The sequence below is a fragment of the Notamacropus eugenii genome, chromosome 2 (assembly GCF_028372415.1).
Source record: "Notamacropus eugenii isolate mMacEug1 chromosome 2, mMacEug1.pri_v2, whole genome shotgun sequence".
Lineage (NCBI taxonomy): Eukaryota > Metazoa > Chordata > Mammalia > Diprotodontia > Macropodidae > Notamacropus > Notamacropus eugenii.
Window position 1 is genome coordinate 345,385,946 of NC_092873.1, and position 24,987 is coordinate 345,410,932.

The 24,987-nt window shown below is 41.5% G+C and overlaps 1 protein-coding gene across 1 annotated transcript in view; it reads right to left on the bottom strand.

The window, feature by feature from the left end:
• The window catches only part of MRC2 (mannose receptor C-type 2), a 97,643-nt gene that overhangs the window by 29,221 nt on the left and 43,435 nt on the right, over positions 1-24,987 (bottom strand). Inside the window, exons 2-6 of the mRNA XM_072645883.1 lie at positions 10,416-10,829; positions 8,668-8,841; positions 7,584-7,748; positions 5,259-5,372; positions 3,375-3,521 (exon numbers count right to left, since the gene is read on the bottom strand). Coding sequence (XP_072501984.1) covers positions 3,375-3,521; positions 5,259-5,372; positions 7,584-7,748; positions 8,668-8,841; positions 10,416-10,829 — 1,014 coding nt within the window. The remainder of the gene's footprint in view (positions 1-3,374; positions 3,522-5,258; positions 5,373-7,583; positions 7,749-8,667; positions 8,842-10,415; positions 10,830-24,987) is intronic.

Here is a 24,987-nt window from a genome sequence, read left to right on the forward strand (position 1 = left end):
AGTGTGAAAAGAAAGCAGAAGGCCCAGGAGAATGAGGGAGAAAGGATTTTTGTTAAGCACCTTATTACGTGCCAGGGACTATGCTAAGCCCTTTCAAATATCATCTCATTTTATCTTCACAATGACCTTGGGAGGTAGGTGCTATTATTAGCCCTATTTTACAGATGAGGAAACTGAGGCAAACACATGTTATTTGACTTGCCAGGGTCAAAGTAGAGAATTTACTCAGTACTTTGAACCATGTTAAGTTATTCCCTCCCCTCCCCCAACCCCAATCCCACCCCCTCCAGGAAGCTTAATTCTAAATTCTAGATTAATTTCAACCCACTCTAATTGCTTAATATAATATCTTCTACTTTCTAATGTGTGTGTGCATATGCATGTGTGTATACACACAAACGCGCACACACACACACACACACACACACACACACACACACACACACACACACACCCCTCTCCTGACTTTAAGGTTCACTGAAATTGGGAAATTGAGACATTTAAAATTGATTTTAAGTGGTCTCTGTCAGAGCAGGGTGGGAAGATAAAGGAGCATAAATTTTAATGAGGCTTAAGTTGAAAGGAGGGAGGCAGTGGATGGGCCTGGTTATAGTGAGGCAGGGAGATTGAGAAAGATAGAACACAGTCCCAGCTAGAAACAGAGGCAACCCCCTACTTTACCCTTTTCCCAGTCCACCCCACCCCCTACGCACAGAAAAAAGGTAGCTCAAGATTGTACAGGCTGTATCCTGTATCCTGGGTGTATCCTCCTGACAGAATAACTTTGTCATATGGGGTTGGGGGCTGGGGAGATTTTCTGATTGGCCAGCTATGATGTCATCTTTCCACCTTAATCAGGCTCCTCCTACACACACACACACACACACACACACACACACACACACACACACACACACACACACACTTATTCCTGACTAGGTCATTCCTTCCTCCTGATTTTTTTTCTTTTCAGTCTGTTTGAAAATTCAATGGGCAGGACTCAGGGATGTGAGGGACTCACAAGGAGGCAGGTCTCCTGAAGCATAAGACACCTTGATTGAAAGAAAGAAGGAGGAGAGAAGGCAGGAAGAAGCCAAATGAATAGCAAAGAGTGATAAGAAAGACGGAATGTGAAGGGAGGATGAGGAAATAGGATTTCACAAAGTCTCCTCCACTATTTGTCTGGGGCAAAATTCAGCAGGGCTGGGAGCCCAGATGGAGTCAGGATTCTTTGTCGTTGTCGTTCAGTCATTTTCAATGATGTCCTTCTCTTCATAACCCCACTTGGAGTTTTCTAGGCAAAGACACTAAAAGTAGTTTGCCATTTCCTTCTCTGGCCCCATTTTACAGATAAGGAAACTGAGCTTAAGTGACTTGCCCAAGGTCACATGGCTAGGAAGGGTCTGAGGCCAGATTTGAACTCAGGAAGATGAGTCTTTCTGACTCCAGGCCTGGCCCTCTATACACAATGCCCCTAGTTGCCCCTAGTTTTGGTATCAATAAAGGGTAACTCATTACCCCCACCCCAACAACAACCCCCAGGCATCCCATTCCACATTTTAGACAACTCTAATTATTAAGAACTTGGTTTGTTTGCATTTTTTCTTATTTCTACTGACAACTGGATTTGAATCCTGGCTCTGACAGGATTAACCTTGCAACTACAGATAAATTATTTAACTTCCAGACAGACAGTCATTAAACTTTTATTAAATGCCTACTATGTGCCAGGCCCTGTCCTAAGTGCTGTGGATACGAAGAAAGGCAAAAGACAGTCCCTGATCTCCGAGAAATCACAGTCTAATGAGGGACACCACATGCAAACAACTATAAACAAACTAACTATATACGGGATAAACTGAGGCCAATGAACAGATAATCACCTTCCCGAAGCCTCAGCTTCCGACTCTGTAACTTACAGCTCATAATCTATTGCTGGAAGCGCTTTCGGAAAACATCTCGTCCAGCTCCCTCTTTTTACAGGTAAGGAAAGTCAGACCCAGGCAAGATAAGTGACTTGCCCAGTGTCACAGTAGTAGTAAGAGACGGAGAGGGGATTTGAACCCAGGACCTCTTCTTTTAGTATCTGTGCTCTTTCCACTGTACTACAGACCTTCCAGGGCTATTTCAAGGAAAACACTTTCTAAACCTTAAAGTATATATACATATATGTGTGGTATGTGTGTGTGTGTGTGTGTATGTTTGTGTATGTGTATGAAAAGAGAAAGAGAGAGAGAGGTGCAGGAATGAGATGCTGTACATAAAGTGCTTTGAAAACCTCCACTAGAAAGGTAAGCAGTGCTGAAGATGATGATGACAACTGCAATTCCTGGGTCCCAGACACTGGGTTAGAACACAAGGAAAAAACTGAGAGAATGGAACAAGGATAAGGGCATGACTTGCAGGGTTCCTGGAGAAGTAGTGATGGCACCTACATCATCTGTGGGGGAAGAGTCCTTAAGATACCCGCAGAGAAGTAACTTCCTCATCCACGCAGCCAGGGAAGGACAGCTGCAGAAGCCAAGTGAAACAAGATTTGGAAACACATACTGAGAGGATGGGTGTTCTTAGAAGAGAAGGAATGGGAAAAAACCCAAGTCTATCTCAGGTCTGCCCCCAAAGAGAGTTGGGAGAGAAGAAAGGAAACCAGGGACCAGGAGTCTCTTACCCAGTGTTGGCCAACTCAATCTTTGACTAGCCACTAAATTAGGGAGAAAGAGCCTGAGAGGGGAAGGAGATAGGAGATCACAGGAGGGAAATTCCAGTCACGGGAAAGGAGCAAGAAGCACTGAATGAGAATAGGAAAGAGGATCAAGAGGAATATGGACGCTGATATTGCCACCTCTGTACTTGCTGTTTCAGAGCAGGCATTAAGGGCTGATATGATGGGACAGTGATCAGGAGAAAGACATGAGACTTGTAGATTAATGTAGGATGGGAAATCTGTTCTTTAGAAAATATACTAACTTCTTTGCTTGTGTGTGTGTGTGTGTGTGTGTGTGTGTGTGTGTGTGTGTGTGTGTGTGTGTGTGTGTGTGTGGATTTTTCCTCCTTTGTTTTCTAGTATGAAAGTTCTTTTGGAAAAATTCCATTGCCAGTTGAACCAAGTTAATAATGGATTTTTCCACCCTTCAGACATGCACAGAATGCTTTTTAATTCATTCATTTATTCAGTGCTGCCCATAGGGGCCGGGTATGTCAGTGTCAGTATGATAGGCCAAGCTCCAGAGCCCCAAGAAGGAAGGGCACAGATAGACCCAGAGTCTAGGGAAGGCAGAGATAAGCTGTGGACATTGGCCCATTACCACCTCGACCATCCCCTGGAGGTGCCATTGCTGCCCCAGCTCTTTCCTTCCTCTTAAGTCCCTACTCACCAGGCTGAAGGGAGGTCTCCACTGTAGCATTGGGCTTTTTTTTACATACATAGGGCAGAGCGATACTGCAGTCCCGATTCTGCCAGCCGCCAGATGATTCTGTCCGGATCACCCCACAGTTCTCCTCACTGGGATTGTCTGGCTGATCTGTGAGAGAGAGAGAATGACACAAAGAGACAGAGACAGAGAGGAGAGGGAGGGAAGGAAGGAGGGGGATAGGGAAGAGGAGAGAGGAAAGGACAGGAGAGGAGAGGAGAGAAAGAAGGAGGGAGAGAAGAGGAGAAAGGGAGAGAGAGGGGGAGGAAGAAGGAGGAAGAGAGAGATCCCCAGGAAGGGAAGAGCTCATATCTCGGGCCCTAAATCCAAAAGATCCTCCCCTTCTCACCCACCTCCCCACCAATTCTATCACCATCCAACTCCATATCTCCAAATTAAGAAATAGAAGGGAGAGTGATAATTCTCCCCAAGACAACTTGTGCCCACCTACTCCTGAGTTCTGGAGAGTACAGCTACTAGATTCAGTGGCCTCTCAGGGCATCCTCTTGTACCCTCAACCAACCCCAAAGAATCCACACTGTTCCCCTTGCCAACTCCTCCTCCAGGGTGGTGATTGAAGGTTGCCCAGACCTTGCCCCATGTTGGAGGTTGAGACTGAGGGCATGAGCAGGCCAAGGGTATAGTGAGCCCCATGTCAAGAAGCTTTGGATTTAAAGGACCTAAATTCAAGACCTGTCTCTGACACTCCCTACATGATCTTTTCATGGTCTCGGTTCCTCTTCTTTAAAATGAGGGTTTTGGACTGGATGACCTCTAAGGTCTTGTCCACCTCTAGTTCTATGATCCCATGACCTTAAGGGGCTATATAAACAAATTGTTAAATTGTTATCTTCTCAAAATTCATTTGGAATTAGGCTCAATGACCTCTCTTGTCCTTTCCTGCTCTAAAACTATGATCCCGTGAGTCAGACCATGTCACATACGACAGGAAGGGTGAGGCACTGAACTTCATTTTGGAGATTAGAGAAGGCTTGGTGGGACAGCCTGCAGACGTGGCCACCAGCAAACAAGGTCCAGATGTTAACTGAACTAGAATAGCAGGAGAAGAAACGAGTCCGTGTCTTAGTTGGCACTATGGGGAGAACATTTGCTATGGCTCTTCACCAGTATCTCCCTACCCCAGAACATCACAGGTGGGCAGGCGAGTAAAAAAAGAAGCACCAGGTAGAGAGACGGCTGTAGGGGCAAAGCTTTCCAAAAACCCATTCTCTTTGCTAATCAGCTACCCATCTAAGTGCCCAGGAAAGGAGTCAGAAGAGTTACCTAGAAGGTAGAACTCTGAGCTGAGATTCAGGAGACCTGACTGAAACCACAGTGGAAAGATTTGGGGGTGGGAGAGCAAGAGATGGGAAAGGCGGGGGGGAAGGGGTGTCCTCCTGCCCGATTTCTTCTCCTCTGATAACAGGGCTGGACCACATGTTTCACCTCCTCTCCTTGGACAGCCCCAATAATAGCTAATATTTATATAATGATTTAAGGTTTGCAAAGTAATTTACAAATATTACCTCATTTTATCTGGTGTAGCAGGTGCTACTAATTCCCACTTTACAGATGAGGATACCAAGGCAGATAGCATTTAAGTAACTTGTCCCAGGGTCGCACAGTTAAAAGGTGTCTGGATCTGAACTTAGTTCTTCCTGACTCCTGGTCCAGCTCTCTATCCACCATACCACCTAAGTGCCCATCCATACCTATATGCCCTTAGATTATTGACTATATGGAAGAGAGGGTAGAATACTCTACCTTACAGGAAAGGAAGAGATGGTACTTTCTCTGGTATTCAGGGGACCCTACATGCCTGATGGATGTGGAAGTCTGAAGCCTTACCACTTTCCCAGTTAAGATACTTGAGGGGAGAGTTGTCAGACCACTGCCAGCCGCCATTGGTGTCTAGGTCATTGAGTCCAATCCAGAGGGTAGAGCTATAGCCAGTGAGCAGCCCTGGGCACAAGGCCAGAAAAAAGGAGAAGGAGGTGGGAAGAGAGAAGAAAAGGAGGGTAGGGGAAAAGAAACAGGAATTAATGTCAACAAAGGTTCCTACTATGTACAAGTCTCAAATTCAAAGACTATTTGAATCACACAAAAGATTTATCCGTTTGAGAAGGAAAGAGCACCCCCCCAAAAAAAAATCCAAGTTCAAAAGTGGAAGAAAAATTCAAAAGGAATCCCAAGCAATATTACCACCTTTATCATCGCCAACGTCATGTATATTGTTAGTATTACTTCTGGTCTTTGTGGGTCCAGGCTTATGATTTCATTGATGTGGGCAACTCCTCCTACCGATGCCCACAGGCATCATTCTGTATCAGTTCTTCCATTTAGGCCCTTAGAGAGTTATTGGGGAGAATTGAGAGGCCAAGTGACTCACCCAGGGTCACACAGCCAACCCTATCCACTATGTCAGGCTACCTCTCCATACTGTTGCTACTAACACCTACACTGTCACATGATTGCTAAAGCTTGCCAACCTACTGGCACGTTTCTTTTGGCAAACTGCAAAACTTGGGCTATAGTTTTCTGATTTCCTTCTTTCTTCTGCTTATTTCATTGTTTCTTTTTGTGTGGATTATCAGTAAAGAGGGTGAGGCTGCATCTTAGAATCAGGAAAGCCTGAGGTCCATTCTCACCTCTGACACTTACTGGACTTTGAGCACAACCTCTCAGCCTCAAACGATTCCCTACGACTTCTCTAGTAAGCTAAAATACTAACCTCAAGGATCAAATGAGATAACATAGGCAAAGAACTTTGCAAACCTGAAAACACTATGTAAATGCTGGCTGCCATAATTATTAGAGAGGCACAAAGTAAATGGATAGAGAACTGACCTTGGAGCCAAGAAGACCTGGGTTCAAGTCTTGTCTCTGACATGGCTGTAGGATACTAGGCAACCCTCAGTGTTCTAGGCAACCCTCTAAAACTCTATAAGCTGAAGAGAAGGTACTAACCTACACCACAAAGTGGAAATTACCTATACTTCTTGTGGTTGAGTCATTTTTCAATCATGTCCAACTCCTCATGACCCTATTTGGAATTTTCTTGGCAAAGATATAGGAGCACTGCCATTTCCTTCTCCAGCTCATTTTACAAATGAGGAAATGGAGGCAAACAGGGTTAAATGACTTGCCCAGGATCACACAGCCTAATAAGTACCTGAGGCCAGATTTGAACTCAGGGAGATGAACTTCCTGACTCTAGGTGCTCTATCCACTACGCCACCTAGCTGTCACATTCTTTCTAATAGCAGTTTTCAAATATTTTGGTCTCAAGATTCCCTTACACTCTTAACATCTTTTTTTTGAGGATCACTTTATACCCTTACACCAAACAACCTTTGTTTATATGGGTTATGCCTATTGATTTTTACCATATTAGAAATTAGAACAACTTAATAATATTATGAAAATGGCATTGGCCTCACAGACCCCCCTGAAAGGATCTTGGAGACCCCAGAAATCCCCAAACAACTGTGAGAACCACTGCCCTATGCCAATGAAATCATAGGTACAATCCCCTGTTATGACTATTATAGACAGGTTACAATTTGCGATTGATAGAAGGGGCTAACACACCATTGAAATCACAGCCCCTGATGCATGAAGTGTATAATTAAAAATATTTATTTAAAATAAATACATGACAGTAGCCCTGGCTCTGAGGACCTCACCCTTCTCTCCTCTACCAGTTTGCCCTCAACAGCCCAGGAGTTCTTTTATCCTTCTACACATGCACAAATAAAGGAAAGTGTGCTCCAAGCCATCTCTTACTGGATTGAGAGAGCCCATTGATAAGTTTTGTGCAAGAGCATTTACACCCCAGAAATATGCAAACATTATGGTTTAGTTGGTTATCTAGACTTCAGAAAGTGATGGAGAAAAAGTTAATAATGAAGATTAAACAAAAGTAATGGAAGGCTAGAGAGCTGGTGGCCAAACATTTGCCAGTGTGCCCTTGTCTGGAGCTCTTGAAAGACCCCAAATGCACTTCTCCCCACTATAGTTTAGTTCTTGCCCACCAAAAGTCCTCCTGGATATACCTGTTTGCTGTTGACCCCATATGCAGTACTAGGTTGATTATAGGAAAGGGGAGGACCTATCAAGAGTTGGATTCACTAGATTGGAAACACCAGGCTTCCCCCTCCTGGCTTCACTCACCATTGATGTACGTTTGCTCATGGATCTCAGTGATGCTCAGCAGGTCAGCTCCCTGTTGCTCACAGCTGGCCCAGGCCTCCCTCCAGGACAGTGTAGACTGGAAGTTAAACTGGTAGCAGCTGTTCGTCAGCTGGTCCTTATCCCAAAAAGTCTCACAATCATTACCTGGAATAGCAGTAGGGAGAGAGTGGAGGGAGCTCCAAGTAGACACAGCCTAGTGACTGACCCCACAAGTGACCATGCTATGAATACCCCTGGTGCTATGTATTAACCTTCAACCTCCTATTCTAGAAGTTCTGAACATTTTTTTCCAAGTTGATAAATATTGATGACCATATTTCATTCAATATAATTATTATGCTTTGTAAGCCTATGTATTTTACTTTACATATTTAAAAATATTACTCTGAAAGTAATTACTCCATAGACTTTGTAGTGTGTCCTTTGTTCTCAAAGAGGACCAACACATCAGGAAGATGATGTCATGACTTGCAATTGAATTGGATTTAAGTAAGGACAAGCTGTGTAAAGTCACCAGCCTCACTTTCTCCTCCAGAGTCATCTGAGTCCAGTGGTCAGACATAGATCAGTAGGACTGGAGATGGCCCAGGATGCAGTGGGAGACCTTAGCCTTTTTAAGCTAAGGTCTTCTGCATTCTCACTTTGAGTGAGTTCATGACATTATCTTCCTCTTCGAGGCCATAAATTTATCAGATTGTCAAAGGAGTCCATGGTCAAAAAAAAAGAAATTAAGAATCGCTGTTGTATTCTATCTCCAAAGTCAAGAGGTACTGCCTGGATAGATGGTAGGGATGGGAGTTGACGAGACAGAGTCACATCTCATACAGGTCCCTCAAATTCCACCAGATAAATCTTTCTCCATTACTGGTTTCCTGGAACCTCAACATTTTTACTTCACCCCACTCCCTAACATACTCCCAGACTCCTTCTAACCTTTCCAGGCTTCATCTGCAAGTTTATCAATCACTTCCCTCCATTCCTTTTCCTACCCCCCATGTCCCTTCCCCACTTCCTGGTGCCTTACACTGGGGATAGGGGTGGAGGTGGCAGAGAAAACACTCACTCTTAATGGGACAAAAGCCCCATCGCTCATCCTTGCCATAATCCTGGGTGGTGGCGCACCAGAGGTGCCCATCTTCTCTGCCAGTGCTGGTGCACCCATGGAACCATTGATTGTCATATTTGAAGGGGATGGTACAGGGCTTCCCGTGAGAGTTTCCTTGTATTGTGTAAATCTCTGTAGGGGAAGGGAGAAGGTGGGGAAGGACCACAGCTCTCATTATTACGGCACCAAAATAATTTCCTACGCTCCCTATACAGTCAAATGGAGTAGGGGCATCAGTGACCAACCCATTGCCCCTAGATTGCTATCACATCACAAATGTGATAGCAACAGGATGATGGGAAGGAAATTTGGGGGGGAGGGGAGGAAGGGAAGAAAGATCTGCTTTTACCAGTCTTTTCTCCTCTTTTTCTATGTCTTTGCAGATATAGCAGTCAGGGAAGGAACAGAATGGATCTGACCCTGTTTTCCCCAGAGGGCTTCCACATTTAGCTTCCTGTACCTTTCTTACTATGTAGTTATGGTTATGAAAATGTGGTTATGTGGCTAGAGGTCCCTGAGTTTCTAAGGCCCAACCCACCCTCTTTCCTGTTTATTCCATAGATCCAGCTCAGGAACCTTCAGAAACAAAGAATTCTCACCACTCACAAGTTCAGTTCCCTCTAGAACCAGAGCAGCTCCTACCTAGCTAGTGTGTATAGGGACTCCCTTCCTACATACAGACTGCCAGGTGTGGATATGAGGAAGGGGTCAAGATGAGAGATGGTGGAAAGGTAACCCCTTTCAAGCCTTGCTGCCCAGCGGGCACATTTTCTTTTGCCACACTCTTCCCCCAGCTTTGCCAGGCAGGGCATCTATTTCAGAACCCAGGTAGCCTTCTAAGAAAGGAATGAGGAGGAGGATTGCCTAGTGGGGAGAGTTCTGGTGCTCAGGAAGTCCAGATTCAGCTCTGCCACTAACTCACTGTGTTACCTAACAATCCTGGATCTCCATTTATTCATCTGTAAAGTGGAAATGAAACTTGCTTTATTTAGCTTCATAGGAAAGAATAAAATGACATAGATATAAAAACACTTTGGAAAAGCAGCATAGTACAGCAGGAATAATGCTGAAATTGGGATTAGTTCCCAATTGAAGATATTATCTGTGTGATCCTGAGCTAATTGCTTTTCCTCTCTAAGCCTCGATTCCCTCAACTAAAAAATGGGACAGCAATAGTACCTACAGTGTCAGTGGACGGAGCGCCAGACCTGGAGTCAGAGGACCTGAGTTCAGATCCACCCTCCAACACTAGCTGTGTGACCCTGGGCAAGTCACTTAATGCTGTTTGCCTCAGTTTCCTCATCTGTAAAATGAGCTGGAAAAGGAAATGGCAAGCTACTACAGTATCTTTGCCAAGAAAACTCCAAATGGGTCACAAAGAGTTGGACGTGACTGAAACGACTATCAAAAACAATACAGGATTGTTGTGAGGATCAAATGAGATAACATGGAAAAAGCTTTGCCAACCACAGAGTGCTGTATAAATGTGAACTATTATTACTTGGGAAATGGTTGTAAAGTGCTACTTAGGAAAATTTTATTATTAGAAGAGTGAAATGGTAGGGGACAGAACAGCAAGAGGGAATAATTCTCCTTCCAAAGGCTCTTGACATTGGCTACTTTTGGCCAGCTCCTGCCCTGGGGCCCTACTCTCACTTCTCCCCATACTCTCTTTGGGAAGTGCTATCCTTCCCTGACCCCCTCACCATAGTAAGGTACAGAGCACAGATCCTCATCACTTCCATAGATGCGCCATTGGTTGCCCCTTGTCTGGTCTCCACGATCAGAGAGGACAGTCTTTGAGGCGTTCCCTGTATGGCCCCCCAGATACAAAGACAGCTGGTCCCCCAGGGTCTGGCAGTACCAGCGCAGGCTCAGGGCCTCTCGGTCACACTCATAGGTGCCCAGGGATGGGACCATGGTTGCATTGGCACCAGGCCAGGCTGTGCCCAGGCCCAGACACTGCATAGTGCCCAGGTTGAAGAGCCGGTTGCGGGAGACCCACTTCCATTGCTGGGCAGGTAGGCTGGTATTGCAGACTGATGTGGCCTTAACCTGTCCTTCTTGGGCCTCGAGACAGCCTTGTAGCCCATGAGCGAAGATCAGGAAAACGTTGGGCTCTGGAAAAGAAGGCAAGTAAGGAGGCATTAAAAATGTCTCTCCTGTTCATTGATCCCCACTGACATCATTCTATGACTTCATCTCTAATCTATACAATAACTCTTTAGTTGACCTCTCAGCCTCTTCTCCCTCTCCCTTCCCTACCCCACCTTACACATTGTCAACAGATATAATGCAAAAGTCTTTTTCTGCTTTCACTGTTTTCACCAAGACACTCTCTGGCTCCAAATCCCACAGTGATGTCATTGGAAGAAAGCTAGAATCAGGGTAAGGAGGCCTGAGTAAAAATAGTGGTTGTGCCGTACACAAAACAGTGTGACTTTGGGAAAGTCATTTATCTTCCTTATCTGTAAGATGAGAGGGTTTGAACAAAGTGTAGCCTCTGCGTATAATGGAATATTACTGCACCATAAGAGATGAAGAACGTGAAGAATTCAGAGAGGCATGAGAAGACTTGTATGAAGTGATACTGAACGAAGAAAACAATATATACAATGACTTCAAGAATATACATGAAAACAACTAAGAAGGCAGCTGGACTCAGATTGAACAGTCTCCTAGAAAACAGGACAAAACACATATCCCTAAAGAGATTCAGAATATTGTTTACACGATCAACAATGGTTGCTCTGTCAGTTTTGTTTAAATGTTTTTGTTTCTTTGTTTAATAGGGTGGTATATAGGAAGGTAATTGATGAGATGATCAGTTCAAGAAACTGACCAGTTGAAAAAATTGAACTGAATGGGAGTGGGGGTAGGGAAGGGAACATGGTTTATCCTGGATGATCTCTAGGCCCCTTTCAGCTCTGATATTCTGTGGTATGTGATCATCCCTCCTGTGAGTCTTTGGCACCAGTATGGAAGTCAGGGTGTTGGTGACTATAACTCTAGTGTCCTTTTCTTCAATCCCCAAGCAATATACATTGGACAGGACAAAGCAGACTACTTAAGGGAGTGACCTCAGTAGCCAGCCTGGCTTGTCCTGGCTGTACTTTGACCTCTCAATCTATTCTTTTCTCTCATTCCTTCTCTTGTCTCATCCCACATACCACAACTGAACTCACCAGGGCTGCCCAAGGCCTCCTCCAGGGATTTAATGTTTTGAAGTCAAAAGTTCCTTCAAGGTCAGTGACGGGTTAATGGAAAATGTCCCTCTGCAGGGGGTAGGGAAAGGGCCTGAGACCAGAGAAAGGGAAAAATACCAGCTGCTTCTAAAAAGCCTTCCCAGAAATAAAACTGGACATGTTAGACTGGGGCTCCAAAGAGGCCAGCATCAAAACCACTTCTCCCCTCCTCCCAAAAATATGTATGACTCCAATCTGACCGCCCTATGTGATAAAATATAAATGTGAGATTTTGAGTATGACAATATTCAACTGAGAAAACAATTGACTTCTGGTTAAGATAGCAACAAGAAAAGTCATAAAGAAGCTCCACTGCCCATATAAACTCCATAAAATATCTGAAAAGGATTTTTAAAAGCATATAAAATGAGTTCATTAAAAGAGTATACAAATATTAGTGGTAAAATGAGAGGAGAAGGCATCTAATGACCTTCACTGTTATCTGAACCAGACAAAGGAAGGTTGTACACACATGCATACACACACACACACATACACATACACTCAAGTAAATTCTCTTTCTCCTTCTTCTAAGGGGTTGGGGGGTCAGGAGCAAATGCAGAAAAGATTTAAGATAAAGGATAATGCACAATTTATATTCCTAATAATGATGCTAAATGGGATAGACTTAGCCACAAAATAGATGGTAGTAGCAAATGGATTAGAAATAGAACCCAACAATATGTTGTTTGCAAGAAACACATTTGAAACACAAAGATTCACATAGAGTTAAACTGAGGGCTGAGAGCAGAATTTATGTACTAGGTGATTTTTAAAAAACTAGATAAGAAGCATGACATTTTTACACAATTGATCATGTGCCGAGGCAAAAACTCCTCATAAACAGTATAAAAAAGGGAAAATATTAAACAAATCCTTTACTAGTCACAATACAAAAAATATATACTCAGTAAATAGCATCTGAAAAAAGGATTCAAACTTAAATGGAGACAATTTAATCCTAAAGAATTGGTGAATGAAAGGATAAATCACACAAAAATATCTGATTTCCTCAAAGAAAACAACAATGAGACAATATATTAAAACTTTTGTATTTCAGCCAGAAAAATTCCATATCTATAAACACTTTCATCAACAGAAGAGAGAAAAATATAAATCAATGAATTGGTCATAAATTAAGATAATTAGAAAAGCAACAAATCAAAAAACCAAAATATAAAAACAAAAGTTTTGAAATCAAAGAAGAGATAACAAAATTTAAAACAAAAAGCACTGAATTTATAAATAAAACCAAGAACTGGATTTTTTTTTTTTAAGAAAAAAATCTAATAAAACTGACAGACCATTTGCTAATCTAATGAAAAAACAAAAGGAGGCAAAGCCTCCTCAAATAAAGGGCCAATTAAAAAAGAACCAATATTAAACATGACCAAAAAACAACAGCAAAAAAATACAATCTCACAATAGTCGCAGCATCTTTGCTAATACCTTTTTGTAGTGATTATCAAGTTTCTTGTGTATTACCAACAAAGCCCTTTAGAAAGAGATAAAGAAATAAATTTCATTTATTCCATTATAGAATGTATAAAATATCTGGGAGTCCAGCTAGCAAGTCATACTCGGGAATTATACAAGCTATTCAACTACAGAGCACTCATTACAGAAATAGAGATTTAAATAATTACAGATTTTAATTGCTCATGGTTAGGCTATGCAGATATAATAAAAATGAAAACACTATCTAAATTAACTTATATATTCAGTTCCGTACCAATCAAACTACCAGAGGGTTCCTTTGTTGAACCAGAAAAAATAATAAAATTAAACTGGAAACAAAGGTTCAAAAGTCTCAAGGAAAATAATGAAAAAAATCAGAAGAGACCTAGTAGTCCAAGATTTCAAACTATACTAAAAAGCAGTAATCATCATAAATCTTTGGTACTGGTTAAAAAATAAAAATGTTGATCCGTGAAACAGATTAGGGACACAAGACCCAGAAGCAATTGAATAGAAAAGCATAGTATTAAATAAATCCAAGAACCATTCCACAAAAACAGCTGGGAAATTTGGAAAGCAGTCTAGGAGAAATTAAGTTTAGTCCAACATCTCACACCATATGCTACAATAAACTCCAAAAAAGATACCTGACCTAGATATATCTGGAATGCCTGTTCCATAGGCAACAAACTTCCCTTCATTCTAAATCTTTTCCTCTCCCGCTCCTTCCATTGTTTAGCAGTCACTGAAACCTGGCTTCTCCCTAGTGACAGAGACTCCCAGGACACTCTTTGCAGTACCTGCTGCACCTTTCACTCATTCTTCTGGGCTCCCTGGCTGAGGAAAGGGAGTTGGAATATTCTTTGCTCCCCACTGCCACTTCCAAGTTCCCCATCCCCCACTTCTGTAATTTCTCCTCCTTCTACATTTATGAAATTCACATCTTAAATGTTGTTGTTCACTTATTTCAGTCATGTCCAACTCTTCATGACCTGATTTGGGATTTTCTTATCAAAGGCACTGGAATAGTTTGGCATTTCTTTCTCCAGCTCATTATACAGATGAAGAAACTGAGACAAACAGGGTTAAGGGACTTGCCCAGGGTCACACAGCTAGTAAGTGTCTAAGGCCAGATTTGAACTCAGTAAGATGAGTCTTCCTGACTTAAGGGTCTACACTATCCACTCTGCGACCTAGTTGCCCTGAAATTCATTATCTACCATCCAATGAAAATCTGGTAGCTGTTTTCTTTAAATTAGTGCCCTTCCTTCCTCAATGAGTTTGATTCTAGGCTCACAGTTTTTCTCTTCTCCCCAACTCCTGTTGTAATACTAGGGGATTTCAACATACGTAGTGACTCTTCCTCAAAGACTTTAATCATTCAAGTTCTTCAGTCTACTTACTTCCCATGGCTTATTCCTCCACTCCACCTCAGCCACACACAAAGAGGATCATATGTTTGATGTTGCAATCATCCACAGATGCACCACCTCCATGTTCAAGAATTTCCAAACCTCCTTATCTAACCATAATCTATTGACTCTCCACCTCTCTCTCTGCCTTCCTTTACCAAACCTCATTCTTCATCTACGCCATGACCTCCAGTCCCTTGATTCCCTCAATTCTCTTCAGGGCCTTCTTTCCTGCACTGCCCACTCTCCTCTTTTGCCCCTTCTTAATCCCTTGGTGAACCAGCTCAACTTTACGCTATCTTATTTATTACCTTGAGTCCCTTGCCCTGCTATCACATCACCAATTGCACCCATCAAGGCTCAGCCGTAGATCACTCCCACCATTTGCCACCCTCTCAGACGAAAATCTTGCCTCATATTTTACAGAAAAAGATGAAGGCCATTTGCTATGAACACCCTCTTCTCCCCTCTTCCTCATTTCACATCACTCAGATGTAGATAGGTGGCATGGAGTGCAAGGCTTGGAGTCAGGAAGACCTGAGTTCAAATTTTACCTCAGACACATACTAGCTACGTGACCCTGGCCAAGTCACTTAACTTCTGTTTGCCTCAGTTTCTTCATCTGTAAATTGGGGGTAATAATAGCACCTTTCTCTCAAAGTTGTTATGAGATAATGATTGTAAAGCACTTAGCACAGTCCCGGCACATCTTTGTACTTTTTGCCACTATCTCCTCCTTCTTCTCTATCTCACACAAACAGGCAGCCTTACTAAGGTTTACACCTATACCTTTACCATTCCGTCCCATTTCCTCCAACAAATTGCACCCTCTGACATCCCTACTCTATCTCTCCCTGTCTACTTCCTTGCTGCCTACAGACCATACCCATGTCTCAAAAAAATCCTCACTTGTTCTTCTATCTTGATAATTACTTTCCTATATCTTTTCTGTCCTTTGTGGATAAATTCTTTGGAAAGGTCATCAATAACAGATGCCTCTACTTTCTCTCCTCCACTGAAATTGCTTTCACCAAAGTTACCAGTGATCTCTTAATTGCTAAATCCATTGACCTATTCTCAATCTCCATACTTCTTGACCTCTCTCTACCATTTGACTTGTTGGAGATGTGAGACTAGAAGTCAGCAAAGAAGTTAAAGCAAGTTAGATAGCTTTAAGAATCATCAGCATAGAGATGATAAATGTTCATGTTTGCTGATGTTTGTCGAGTTCATAAGATTATGAAAAAATGCTCCAAATACTTAATAGTAAGAGAAATGGAAACAAAACAGCTCTGAAGTTTTACTAAACACTCATCAGATTGGTAAAGATGACAAAAAGGGAAGATTACAAGTGTTTCAGGGACAACAGGTGTACTGTCACATTGTTGGTGGAGCTGTGAATTGGTACAGCCAATCTAGAAAGCAATTTGGAACAATACCCCAAAGGTGACTATACTGTGCATAGCCTTCAACCCAGAGATACAACTACTAGGCTTATACAAAGAAAGAGGGAAAGAATACATGTGTTAAGGTAAGCTCAGTTCTCACGTGAATGGTCTCAGGTCAGATACGAGGACCCCCAGAGAACAGCTGGGAATTGAGGAGTGAGACACAAGTTATCTCATTTTCCACCTCTTCTCAGTGGAAACTTGCTGGGGAGAGCATCCCATCCTTGACATTGGTCCGTGGTCTGAGCACACCTGTTGTTAATTAGCTAAGGGGCTGAGAGCATGCACGGTGTCCACGAGTGGACTAGCAGGGGGAGAGCTTAAAGGGGGACAGGAAAGCCTGAGAGGGGGTTGGGTTCTTCCTTGCTCCTTGGGAGGGAGAAGGGGGCTCCCGCAGGGGGCTCCCACGGGGAGCACTAGCCCTGCATGCTGACATGTAGTTTGTATCTGGAATAAAGCCTACACCTCTGTTTGACTCTGGAGGTCTCTTCTCTCATATGTTTATCTGGCTGGCCACCAAAGACCTGATATAGGTAAGAGGACCCAGGCAGCCCATGGCAATTAGGCTGGACATACATGTATTTATAGCACCACTTTTTATTGTAGCAAAAAACTGAAAACAAAATGGGTCCCCATCAATTAGATGGTTGAACTAATTTTTATATGTAAATGTACTGGGGTATTATTGTGCTAAAAATTTATGAAAGAGAAGGATGTAGAAAAATCTGAGAGGATTTATATAAGCTGATGCAGAGACAATTTATAAGAATAATTTATGAGATTACTACACTGTAAAGGAAAACAATTTTGAGAGACTTAAGATCTATGGTCAACACAACAACCAGTCAAAGCTCCACAAAATTGATGTTGGAACATGCTGCTAACCTCTTGGTGGAGAGGCAGTGGATTTAAAGGCACAGAATGAAATGTATATTTTCAGACTTGGTCAATGTGTGGGTTTGCTTCTCTTGTCTATGATTATTTGTTCCAAGGGAGGGCTTTGAGGGGGATGTTGGGGTGGAGAAAATTGAGGAAATGAGAGGGAAACTAAAAAGGGAAGAAAAGAACATTAATAAATAACTTTAAAAAAAAAACAGGAGAGAAAAAAGATCAAAAAGGAACCCAGAAAGTATCAAAGTACTGGAACTACCATGCTAAATTGAGAATATTGAAGAAAAGGAGGAGGAGGAGGAGATGAAGAAGAAGAAGAAAAGAAGAGGAAGGAGAAGGAGGGGGAGAAAAAGAAGAAGAGGAAGAAGGAGGAGGAAAAGAAGAGGAGGAGGAAAAGGAAAAAGAAAAAGAAGACGAAGAAAAAGAACAAGAAGAAGAAAAGAGGAAGAAGAACAATAAGAAAAATGAGAACAAGAAGAAGAAGAAGAGGAAGAACAAGAACAAGAAGAAGAACAAAGAAAAGAATATGAGGAGGAAGAAGAAGAAAGAAGAGGAAGGAGGAGAAGAAGAAGACGAAGTTATGACATCAGAGATTTAAAGTTTCAGGGTTTTTTCCTGTACTTTGTAGAGGGAAATGTTCACATTTGCTGATGTTTGTCAAATTCATACTAATGAGAAGGACATTACAAACATGAGCATTTATTACATATCTACAATGTGCACGGCATGGAGCTAAGCATGTAGGATACAAAGACAAAAGGAGAAACAGTTCCTGCCCTCATGAAACCAATATTCTGTTGGAAGATACCAACATGTAAATAAGCATGTGCAAGGTAATCTAAGGAAGAAGAAACCACCACAAGCGCAAAGACTTCCCCTAAAGACTGCGATAAGGAAAAGTCAGGACTAGGACAGGATTAAATCGGAGGTACAATATTTAAGTTCTTACTCTACACAACAATCTGCTAAATCCTAGGGAGAAAAGGCACTGAGGTACGTGGGACTGATGCTTAGTGGTCATAGAGAGAGAGATTGTCTCAGAAGAAGGATCCAGGAGGACAACCCTTCACCCTCCTGCTCCAGAATTTCCTCTCGAGATCGCAGCAAGTTTGTTCATGAACATTTACTAAGCATTTCCTGTGGTGCTGGGGTTGGAGAATGTGGTGTTAGAGAATGGGAGACCTGGATTCTAATTCCAGCTCTGACACTTCCTAGCTTTGTGACCATGGGCAAGTCACTCACCATTCCCATCCCCAGCCTCTTTTTCACCATCTGCAAAATGGGAATACAGTTATCTTTTCTACATCATGACTTTCCACAATGTGGTTTTGATGTATTGTGGATCAACAAAATAAATTAAAGGGGAATTTTTTGAGTTTTTGCAGAAGCAACAAATGACACGCAAAGGCCAGCAGACAACATGAAAAAAATTTAGAAACTTAAGAAACACATAAAATATATGTATAGTACTGTATAATGTTAATATTGGTTGGTTGGTTATTGTCTTTCATTCTTGAAGAGGACCAAAATGACATTACTATGTTAGAGTCAAGGTGCAGTGTGTCCAACTGATACCGATCTGATACTGATCAGATCAATATGAGCTCAGTGTGCTCTACCATGGGTTGAGTACAAATAATCCACGTGAACATTTAAAGTGGGTTCTCTAAATTTGTACATCTCACATTTCTTTTGAGCTACTTCAATTCTATTTTGCTCATAGAACACAGTACCTTCTCTGATACAGGCGTGCCATGCTGAGTGGTCCTGTGCCAGTGTCTCCCATGTCACAGAATCAATTCCAAAGTTCTAAAAAGAGACCTTGAGAGTGTCCTTATGTCTCTTTTTTCTGACCATGTGACTGTTTGTCCTGTATGAGTCCTCCATAAAATGGTCTTTTTGACAAGTGTAGGTATCAATATATTTTATCTTTTAATATCATAATGTAGACGTCTTCTCTGGTACAAAGGGAAGGCCAAAAATTTTTACAAGGATTTTCCAGATCACAGGGGTACCATGTCCCTAACCCCTGCAATGTGGAATGGATAGCTAATAACATTTGCAATCCATACCTCAAAGGGCTGTTGTGAAGAAAGCATTGAGAAAACCTCAAGAGGTTACAGCAGGGATTCTTAACCTTATCTGGGAGTTACAAACACTTATGGCAATCTGGTGAATCCTATCTCATGATACTGTATGCAGCCAAGGATGAGGACATATACCTGTAATCCCTGCTACTATTGGGAGAAGCTGAGGCTTGTGAATCTCTTGAACTCAGGAGTTCTGAGCTGCAATAAAGTTAGTCAGTTGGGTGGTCAAACTGAGTTTAGCACTAGGATAATGAGGGCCCTTCTCTCCATTCCTTGGCAAAGGAACACCAAGCTGCCTAAGTAGGGCTAAACAAGGAATAGAGGATCACAAAGGATAAAATGAATAATTTTGATTATATGAAATTTAAAAGTTTTTGCACAAAAAAATCTAATAAAGTTAAGATTTAATGGAAAACAACTGGGACTAAATCTTTGCATCGTTTCCCTGAAAAAGATTTCATTTCCAAGATATGTAAGGAACTGATTCAAACTTATAAGAAAAAAGTCATTCCCCAACTAACATAGGAAGGATATAAGCAGGCACTTCTCCAGGGAAGAAACTTTGGCTGTCTAGAGTCATATGAGAAATGTTCCAAATCCCTACTAATTGGAGAAATGCAAATTAAGCCAATCCTGAGATTCCATCTCACATCCATCAGAATGGCAAAGATGACTTAAAAAAAAAAGGAAAATGCTAAATGTTGAAGGGCTATAGGAAAACAGGCACATTAATGTGTAGGTGGTAGACCTATAAACGGCTATGACCCTTCTGCAAAGTGATTTAGAATTCTACAGAAAAGTTACTCAGTGGCAAATGCTCTTTGAACCAACTAGACTACTGTTAGGTCTCTACTCAGAAATGATGAGAAAAGGAAGAAAATGTCCTATATGTATAAAATATTTATAGCAATTCTTTTTGTGGTGGCAAAAACAACTGGAAACTAAGAGAATGCCCATCACCTGAAGCAAACAGAACCAGGAGAACAATTTATACTATCAATCAATAACAAATCAATCGATAAACATTTATTAAGAGCCTATGTGCCCAGGCTATAACAATAGCTAGCCTAAGCTATAACAATAATACTGTAAAATACTATAAAAAACCCAGCAATTTTGAGTACTTCTACAAACTGATAAAGAATGAAATGAGCAAAACCAGGAAAACAATTTTTACTATAACACCAACACTGTAAAAAACACACAATTTTAATACCTGTAAGAACTGTTATCCATACAATGCCCATTCATAATTCCAGAGGACAGATGGTGAAATATGCTATCCATTAGATAAAAGTGATGAATTTAAGGTATGGAATAAGAAATTATACATTTATATATGCAATCATTGAAAGAATTTGTTTTGCTTGATTATGTGTATTTGTTGCAAGAAATTTATTTTTCTTTTTTTTTGTCCCAGTGGGAAACAGAAAAAATAAGATTTCTGTTAAATTTTTTTAAATAGAGAAGCAGGGAGGGGGAATGGTGCTACAGATGTGAAATGTGGTGTGCTCTTTCAGATCAGGTCACTGCATTATTAGTTTTACTTTCTTACAAGAGTGGGAGTAATCTATAAGTGTTTATAATGTAAAAAAAAACCACATCAATAAGACTTAAAAACCCAGCCCAGGCCAGAAAAACAGAGCAGATTAAATCTCCTGTGCCAATCAGTAATCAGAGAGGACCGTGAGTGACCATTGTACTTCCACCCTGGGTGAGATAGGGAGTCCTAGTCCCAAAAAATAAAAGTTCATAGAAACCAGGTTGAGAACCTCTATCTACAAAATATCAGCTATTATTAGTTGGAGAGACTGACAACTCAAGCATGAAGCTACTGGAGAAATATTACATACAACATGTAGTTAAGGATGATGAAATTTATCCCTTTAAATGCCAACAAATTTTACCTATTTTGAACAGAAATCTTTCTAAGATGAATGGCATATATTCTTGCCTTTTTATTTAGAATATAATGAAAGAGATCTGATCCCCCAAATGTTAGTATGGATTTGTGTGTGCATATATGTGTGTGTGTGTGTGTGTGTGTGTGTGTGTATTTGTATACACACACACAAACACATATTTATGTGCATCTATGTGCGTGTAGAGTCTCCTAATAGAACATAAGTTCCTTCCAAATAGGAGTTATTTCATTGATGTACTTGTATCCCCAGTGTCTAGCCCAGTTAGTCTGGAATATCATAGCACTTAATAAGTCCTTCTAGATAGATTGAATGATTACTGAAGATCATCATTGACAAACAGTGCCTGACACACAGCAGATATTTAATAAATATTTGTCAACTGACTTCCGGACATCAATTACTCTACAGTAAGTAGGACTGTCTGGTGCTGCACTAAGTGGTCCCTGATTATAGCCTTCCTCTATTTTTTGTCTGCTGTTTATAGATATTTTTGTCTCTTGCCTCCTGGTTAAGTATCACTTCTGCTGTCACCATGTCCTTTGAAGATGGAGAAGTAGAGATGAAGGATATTCACTTATACATACAGTTGTCTTGGGGAAAGAAGGCCAAGGTTCTATGGAAAAAAATGTCTGTGTTTTGTGGCTGCTATCTGTGGTTCAGAGGCCTTCATCGTATGATTCCAGATTTCTGGCTCTGTTCCAGATAATTGAGTTTGCTGGAAGTCAGACTTCTGGATAAGAGGAATATTAAGTGTACTACAATATAATTACTAAAGGAATAAAGAATATACAAGTGAAAGCATCCAAGAAAGTTTCTCAAGGAAGAGGAATTTTGAGCTGAGCCTTGAAGGAAGTAGCAGGCAGAGAATCAAAGAGGGGGGAAGAACAGTTAGGAGGGGGCAGAAATGGCAAGGGTAAAGGTACAGAGACTGGATTATGAGAAAAGACATGTGAGAGGCAGCAAGCAGAGTGGTTTGTTGAAGGAGAGAGGGACCATGTTTAAAAAAATATGAAAGATAAGGCTGGAAAGTTGGAGATCTGGGAAACAATTGATGGAGAGCTTTAGACACTAGACTGTGGTTTGATCTGGGAGGGGAAAGAGTGAGTCCTTGAGGAGCTGAGTCTCTTGGGGCATGCAGATATGAGGGGTCATTCTGGGGAGAGGTGGCTGGCCCGCCAGCTGGGACCAAAGCCAAGGGGAACAGCTGCTTTCAATGAGACAATCTTATCCCTGGGCCAACTCTTGAAAATGGCTCTGAATCAGCAGAAACAACTCAGCCAGGCCCAACCCTGTTGAAAGGCATCAATTCTGAATGAGGCACCCTTGAGGAATAGCTCTCCTCCATCCTCAGGGCACTCCTACCCCTTGAGAAAAATGATTATTAATAAGTAATAATTTGGGAAGATCCAGAGTGTTCCCTTTTTTTTAAAGCCCTCATTTTAAAAACTCAGCCTCTGAAGATTGAACTTTTTTTCTATCAGATCCCACCTTCATCCTTCATTGCCGAAGAAGACCATGCCATCAGAGAAATGATGACATGACTTGCACTTGACTTTGTTTTGAGTGAGGGAGGGCTGTGCAGGTCACCAGCATCACTTCTCCTCCAGAGTTATCTGAATCCAGTGACCTGATATTCCTCAGGATGACTAGATATGACTCTGACTGCACTGGGAGACCTTGGGCCCTTTAGGTCAAGGTCTTTGCAGGTACTCACTTAGGGTGAGGCAACACCCATTCATTGAATAGGCCTGTTTAAGAAGTCACCAGGGTACGGCCCTTTTAATGAGGTCAAGAAAACCAAAGACATCAGGATGGGTGGGAAACAACAACAGTTACTGCCTCATGGCGGGGGGGGGGGGGGGGGGGGGGGGGGGGGGGGGGGGGGGGGGGCGGCGGCGGCGCACCTAACTTTACAAGGAGTCTCCAATCTAAGGTGAATTGTACTCAATCAAGCTTGGGTAGAGGTACATATCCTTTGTCTTGATTGCCCAAGGCTGGGGCTTGTCTGAGTATAGGGTTAGTCTCTCTGTCCAAGAGGGATGGGACGTTACTCTTTAGCCCTTCATTGGAGTGAGCTCAGTTTTATTTGTAAAGTCCCCCTTTCATTAATTGCCAATCTATCAGAGTTGATTGCCATCTGCTAGAAGAGACCTCAGAGATCATATCTTCCAATCTATTTTACATATGAGGCAATTATGTGAATTTTATTCATGTAAGTATTTAGAGATATAAAATTTCCTCTAAATACTGCTTTGGCATAAATTTTGGTATGTTGGTTGTCATTCTCTTTGATGAAATAGATTGTTTCTATGATGTGTTTTTGACCCACTCATTTTTTAGGATTTGATTATTTAGTTTCCAATTAATTTTTAATCTCTCTTTCCATGACCCTTTATTACATGTAATTTTTATTGCATCATGATCTTAAAAGGATGTATTTAATTTTTCTGCCTTTCTACATTTGAATTGAGGTTTTTATGTTCTAATACATGGTCAATATTTGTGTAGGTGTCATGTACCACTGAGAAAAAGATATATTCCTTTCAATCCCCATTCAGTTTTCTCCAGAGATTTATCATATCTAACTTTTTTAAAATTCTATCCACTTCCTTAACTTCCTTCTTGTTTATTTTGTGGTTAGATTTACCTAATTCTGAGAAGGGAAGTTGAGGTCCCCCCAATAGTATAGTTTAGCTATTTCTTCCTGTAACTCACTTAACTATTTCTCTTTTGGCCAGGAGCTCTGAGAGTCTTACCCTCCCACTTTGATTTTTTTTTTTAAAGGGGCCATCCCTTGAGAAACTACTTACAGAGACCTGTTCACTAAATGGGTCTTATTTCATTCAAAATGAGAACTTGAAAAGACCCTAGCCTAAAAGGACCAAACTCTCCTGTTGCATCCTGGGCCATCTCTGGTCATCTTGATGAATATCTGGTCACTGAACCCAGAAGACTCTGGAGAAGAAAGTGAGACTGGTGACCTTGGACAGCTCTCCCCCACTCAAATCAAAGTCAACTGCAAGTCATGTCATCATCTCCCTGATGCCATGGTCCTCTTGGAGAATGAAGGACAAACACAGGAATGAGGTATTGGCCCAGAGGGCAGCTAGGTGGTACACTGCATAGAGTGCTGGGCCTGGAGTTAGAAAGACTAATTTTCCTGAGTTCAAATCTAGCCTCTGGCACTTACTAGCTGTGTGACCCTGTTAAAGTCACTTAATCCTATTTGCCTCAGTTTCCTCATCTGTAAAATGAACTGGAGAAAGAAATGGTAGTCACTCCAGTATCTTGCTAAAAAAAACCCAAATGGAGTCCGAAGAATCAGACATGACTGAAATGACTGAACAACAACAAAATCGGCTCAGAGGCAAAGATGAAAGGATGGTCCCAAAGTCACACAGATAGTCAACTGGAAGTCTGGGATTTAATCTAGGTCCTAAACTACAGTCCCAACACTCTTGCCACTATACCTTCAACAGATCTATATTAATTACTAAGAGTTAGCATTTACATAGTATTTTACATATATTATTTCATTTTAGTCTCAAAGCAACACTTAATGAGTCTGAGAGAAGTTATGTGACTTGTCCAGGGTCACACAGTGAGTATCTGAGGCATGATTTGAACTTTGGTCTCTCTAAATTCAGCACTTTACCCACCTTACTCCCTAGTAGTCCCAACTAATCCTACCTTACATTTATCTCTTTCATATACCATGTCCCTTTAATCCTTGATGTGTGTATTTTATGCTATAAAATTTGTCCAAATATGTGTATTATCTTGTCCATCTTCATATATTACGTAGTAAC